Source organism: Oryzias latipes, chromosome 12 (genome assembly GCF_002234675.1).
Source record: "Oryzias latipes chromosome 12, ASM223467v1".
Taxonomy (NCBI): Eukaryota; Metazoa; Chordata; class Actinopteri; order Beloniformes; family Adrianichthyidae; genus Oryzias; species Oryzias latipes.
The window spans coordinates 5,378,747-5,384,746 of record NC_019870.2 but is presented as its reverse complement, the minus strand read 5'-3'; the positions used below and the strand labels follow the sequence as shown (position 1 = coordinate 5,384,746).

The window sequence follows — 6,000 nt, the reverse complement described above, 5'->3', positions numbered from 1 at the left end:
GTGTTCCTTTTAAAGAAGACATTTTAACCATGTTTGATGTCTTCTTAGGGGGATTCTAACAATGATAACTGATGTATTTTTTTTAAATTAAAAATAAAGTTTTCATTGCAGGGATCAATTAACTAAGCTTAACTCAAGAAGGAATTTCTTAACAAAAGGGTGAGAGATATATTAAAAATATATATTTTTTAGATTGCAGACTCATAAAAGTTTGAGTTGGGTAAAAATGAACTATCTTTAAAAGCTTAACTATATAGAATTAATGTCTGAAAGCTAATGAAACTATTCAAAAAAAGAAAAAAAATTGTACACAATTGGAGGTTTTTAACCATTAGATTTAAAATCAAGAGATGTTTATTTGTTTTTTGCATCTTTCTGAGCTTAAAAAAGTAAAGAAACTACTAGTGCAAAGTTTTTTAATGCAATAAAAAAAAAACAATGGGTTTTTTGAGGAAAATGATGTGTAAAAATTCAGAGGTTTTCAGCTTAAAACAGTTTCACCAATCAGCTGAAATGTTCATTTTCACCAGCAATGAAAGCAGCAATTGAGAAACAACAGGCACAGGATGAATGTGTGTTTTTAATACTAAACACAGAGTTTATATTTTTAAAACCTTCAAGCTTTCAAAATGAGCAGAACTCCATAAATCTTCATTTTATGAGGTTTTCTTGCAGGAAGCCTAATCTTAGTGAGTTTCATGACTTCATACTAAATTATTATGGTACTTGGCAGGATCTGTGTAAGTCACTTTTGTTTTTCTTGTGAATGAAACACCTCAGATTCTGTAGGTTTATTTGGAAAATACAGCACAGGTTGTGGAATCAGTTTCACATTATTTTTAGACAGAAACAGGAATAATCAAAGACAGACGGGAGGTCCTCCGCAGCTTTTGCTGCGTGTTTATGTTGGATTGTGTTTCTGGAAGGAGGGGTAGATGTCTTCGTACGCAGGTGGATGTAGAGAGGTGGAGCTTTTCTGGCCGCGTCCGCTTTCACCCTCCGTCCTGAAAATAAAAAAAAATGTAAAATAAAAAAAAAAATCAAAGGCAAGTCTGAGGCAGACTGGAAGCCAGAGGAGACCTGGAAAACGTCCAAAATGTTTACAGGCCCAGTTGGTTACGCTTAAACCCCGCCGCCCTTCAAAAGAAAACATGGAGTTTGAGCTATTTCTCCCTTGATCATTCCTCTATTTGGCGTTAACCCCTGGAAACACAGTGAAACAGGTCAGGAGTTGAGACAACATGAGAGGGAGCTGAAGTACTGGCATTACTGGAGCGGCAGTTTCTAGTCATCCCAGGTTAACGGCATTATTCCTGATGTCTGTTTGCGTTAAAGTGAGCTGCTTTCCTGGAAACCTGCTGGGATTAATCATCTAAAAACAATGAAAGAAAGAGAACACCATCAGTGCAGGTTCTTGTTTATTGCAAGATGGAGGACGTTTGATTGGATTTCAAATAAATGGGATCCTACAATTAGTGAAAAGAAAGTGTTGCCTCAGCTGAAACAGGATTTTGCTTCTTTTATGAAGCAGGTGTATGTTAGAGTTGATGCTAAATCCCAGCGGGGGGATTATTTTCCAAACAGGGCTTTTACTTTGGCTTTAACTGTCCCTGGTTCATTGAGATAAAGTTTGTTTCTGTGTAGGAAACTGGTAAAGAACCTCACTTTGCTTCTTCACTCCTTTGTGACAGATCCTTTAGTGAACAATCGATTGGAGGATTCTTGCAACATTTTCAGCTAAGGCCTTTCTACAGTCACCGGCCAATCTATTGGTAATGGGTTGAACCCCTTTTGCCTTCAAAAGCCTTGGTGGTATAGATTCACCAAGGTTCTGGAAACATTCCTCAGAGAGTTTGGTACACATTGACATGACAGCATCACGCAGTTGCTGCAGATTTGCCGGCTGCACATCCGTGATGTCAATCTGCCATTCCACCACACCCCAAAGGTGATCTATTGGGTTGAGATCTGGTGACTGTAGAGGCCATTTGAGTCCAGTGAACTCATTGTCAAATTCATGAAACCAGTCTCAGATTCCAGCTTTATGACATGGATCCTCATTCTGCTGGAAGTAGCCGTCAGAAGATGGTACTATGTGGTCACAAAAGGATGGACATGGTCAGCAACGATACTCATGTAAGTTGTGGCGCTGTAACCATGCTCAATTGGTACTAAGGGGCACAAAGTGTGCCAAGAAAACATCCCCCCACATTTATACCCCCACCATAAACCTGAAGCGTTGATACAAGGCAGGATAGATCTATTCCTTCCATGTTGTTCTGACCCTACCATCTGAATGTTGCAGCAGAAATGAAGACCCATCAGACCCAACAACGTTTTTCCCATCTTCTATTGTCCAGTATTGGTGATCCTGTGTGAATTGTAGCCTTCGTTTCCTGCTCTTAGCTAACAGGAGTGGCACCCAGTGTTTTCTTCTGCTCTTGTAGCCAATCTGCCTCGCGGTTGGACATGTGCACTTCTGCAGACCTCCGTTGTAACCAGTGGTTCTTTGAGTTCCTGTTGCCTTTCTATCAGCTGGAACCAGTCTGGATTTTCTTCTCTGACCTCTGACATCAACGCGGCATTTCGGCCCACAGAACTGCCACACACTGGATTTTTTTTCTCTTTTTCTGACCATTCTCTGTAAACCTTATGGTTGTGGGTAAAAATCTCAGTAGACCAACAACAAGCATGCCATGTTCAAAGTCACTTCAATCACCTTTTCTTCACATTATGATGCTCAGTTTGAACTGCAGCAAATCATCTTGACCATGTCTATATGCCGAAATGCATTGAGTTGCTGCTATGTGATTGGCTGGTTAGAAATTTGTTTTAACAGTTGGACAGGTGTGCCTAACAAAGTGGCAGGTGAGTGTATAGGGCTGCTGTTCTTCATGTAATTAGGATTGGTCAAATTCAATATTTCAGGTGAAAATCTTAACTGTAAATTAAGAAAATGAAATATTTTCCAGGTGACTTTAGAAAAAGGTCCTGCAAACTCGCTGTGATTGGATGAAACAAAGGCATCTTTGCAGTACTTGTTCCTTGCTTTAACTTCTGTACCTTTATTTTAAAACAAACATCAATCCTGGCTTGATAATTGACTGATTTCACTAACAGTTGCTGCAAAACTTTAAATTGCTTTGAATTTGTAACTTTAAAAAACTGGTCTGAAGTGCATCATGGACCAAAGTCCAGACAAGTCTAGATTTTTTATAGTTCAAATCCATTCAACTTCTGCTCATTTCCGTTTTCAGCAGATCTGGTTTTACAAAAGTGAGACAGAGATGGCAACTGGCATTTTATTTGGAAAATACGGGACTCTGAAAAGATGGCAGAAGAGGTAGAGTGAACTTAGACTTGTGTGTCATTTCTAATGGCAAACTGTGAACAGTGGATTGTCACAAGAACAGTGGTATGTGACTATTAAGTGTATATAAGAACTGGACAAAGGGATCCCTCCCCCCATGCGTTCCAAACTGGCAGTATCCACTGGCTCCAGGAAGCCAAAAATCCCACAATTATTCTTGATCTGCTGAAAAATCTTTTCAGCAAAGCTAAAATATGTTTAAAATTCAATCTATAAATACAAATAAATCCCATTACTCCAGTGAGGATAAAGCATAGGAAAGGCAGGTTTAAGGATCCGTGTTGTCCCTTTACTAGCAAAAGTAACTTATTTTCTAAATTAATCGACTAAGAAAACAGAAAAAAAACAGCAACTGCACCTCTGAGAAGCAATTATACATGCAGCAGCTGACCACATTTTTTTTTTGTTTGTTTTGTTTTTGGACGAGTTCTTACCGACTCCCTCTGTACCCCACTTCTGCGTCGCCTTCTGCGGTAAAAGCTGCGTTGTCCAAACAGTACACATCCTCATATGAAGGGAGGCTCGCATGGACGCCTCCCACAGAGCTACCAGGCTGCTCCTCATTCTCCTCAATGACTTCCTGGGTTAGGAAGTTGTACACTGGTGGAATACACACCATTGTTGCGGTGCCCTGCACCATAACCGGCTGATTGATGCCGTGGACCACAACGGTAGGTCTCCCTGACGGTGGTTCCCTTATAGGAACAACAAAGACCTCCTCCTCTTGCTCTTTGCAGTACCAACAGGAGATTAACCTAAATTTGCAAATGCTGGTGACCGTGAAGGTTCCTCCAACTGAAATCAGGATGGGACCCAGGAGTTGGGTCCACTGAAAGCTGGTGCTGGTTCGGAAGTGATGCCAACCTATCACAGTGAAGGTGACCCCCACCATGGACAGGAAGACTCCAGAAAACAGGAGCGCAGCTCCGGTTTTTTCCTGCTCCAGCCTGTCTGCCTGCCTCTGGGAAAGAGAAAGAACGCCGGTCTCCATCGCAGGTCTTTGTCCGGCCATGTTAGTTCATGAATAAATGCTCTGAGCAAAAACAACACTGAGTAACCTCAAGATTGTTACTGGACAAGTAAGGAAGTTACAAGTTAACACGTCAACCCTTTGAAAAACAGAATGGCCTTGGAATTCATTAACTTTATGGAAATAATAGGATTTTTGAAGATATATCTGATACATTTCTGCAGCACATATTAATCCCTTTACCTGACGTCAGACTGTGACATGTGCCAAATCCAAATGAAATCATACCTCTATGCCAGGGATGAGCAACCCCGGGCCTCGAGGGTCGCATTTCTGCATGATTTCCAACATACTCTGCTCTGGCATGTTCTAACTGGCTGGACACACCTGAACCAGGTAATCAGTCATGAGTAGGGCTTGAATATTTGGAAATCCTGCAGGTACACCAGGTACACTGGTTTGAGGAGATGCACCCAGCTGCAGACAAGATGGCGGTTGGAGCTCCACTCCATGCACCTAGTCACAATTACATGAGCTTATTGAGTTTTAATTTGCATCGCAGTTTGCTTTTCCAACGTCACCTAAAATAGAGAGCCAAAAAAATTTAAAATGAAAACAAGATAAAATAAAACGAAGCTCATCTTTTGTTTGGAGATCACCAACTTCTGTTTCCATCAAGGAGTGGAGCTCCAGCCGCCATCTTGTCTGCAGCTAGGTACTCTTGAGTTTAAGAAGATGTTTTAAAGCTAAAAATGATGCGAAGTCAGAGGTAGTTTTTAATGTCTTTGCTGAACTGACAGATAGGGGGACTCACAAAAAACATATACCATCACTTTGGCCCACTCAGTCACCCATTTTTGGTGTGTCACTGAGGTGGGTTGAGTAAACACAGGTCAATGTGGCTGCCCCATTTCAGGCTACATTTTTCCAGAATTCTGCGTGTGACATCGCAGATAATTATCTAGAGGATTTGTGTCTACGGGGGAAATTAACCTAAACTCAGAAAACACCAAACCAGGTATCTGACCTTTAAACCATTTTTATGGAAATATTCAGCAGTATAGTAAGACGTTTGGCAAAAATACAATAAATTCATTAAAAACAGGATTTAGATCTTCAAAGCTTTATTTTTCCATCGCTCCACTGCCACTGTCCCAACGTTACGATTAACGCATCCAAGAAGATCTTTAAGACTTCATCTTTTATGCAATCCACAAGCCAAACTTCTTGCATTTATACTTGAATGTATAATTAAAGCAATTTTTTATGAAATTTTTTTTGATTCATCCATCTTTTGTTACTCTTCAATTTTGTTCATTTACTATTTGTTTTATGCCTTTATCATTCAAGTTTTAGTTCTTACAACACAACAGTAGGCTTAGATCCATGCAGGCTTTTACTGTACATCTTAAAACAACATCCATGTTCCTCAGACTTTCACTGTGAATGCAAACATATTCTTCAAATCTGTGCATGAAAGCACATCCTCATTTCACTGCGCCAGTGGGAAGATGTGTAGAATCCTTAAAAGGTAGTGTTTAAAGCCACACATATTCTTCCAATTAGAAAACTCCAAATATTTATGAGAAGGACATTTCCTCTCCGAAAGAAGGAAAAGTTCTGCGTATGATTGCCTCCTGTTGACTTACTGCGAGGCAAA

The 6,000-nt window shown here is 40.2% G+C and overlaps 1 protein-coding gene across 1 annotated transcript; it reads right to left on the bottom strand.

Annotated features, from left to right (window-relative positions):
* Positions 1-399: 399 nt before the first annotated feature.
* On the bottom strand, positions 400-4,674 carry tmem174 (transmembrane protein 174). The gene is made up of 2 exons (XM_020707515.2): positions 3,805-4,674; positions 400-1,004 (listed from the first exon to the last, which is right to left on the bottom strand). Exons 1-2 carry the CDS (start codon positions 4,380-4,382, stop codon positions 902-904), a joined length of 681 nt encoding a protein of 226 aa, XP_020563174.1. The 5' UTR covers positions 4,383-4,674; the 3' UTR covers positions 400-901.
* Positions 4,675-6,000: the final 1,326 nt, after the last annotated feature.

What these genes read in the sequence shown, in the direction of transcription:
- tmem174 (XM_020707515.2), bottom strand. Translation starts at nt 4,382, where the DNA reads ATGGCCGGACAAAGACCTGCGATGGAGACCGGCGTTCTTTCTCTTTCC. An exon ending in GTGGGGTACAGAGGGAGTCG is followed by an intron (nt 1,005 to 3,804) that starts GTAAGAACTCGT and finishes TTTTATTTTCAG; the next exon opens with GACGGAGGGTGAAAGCGGAC.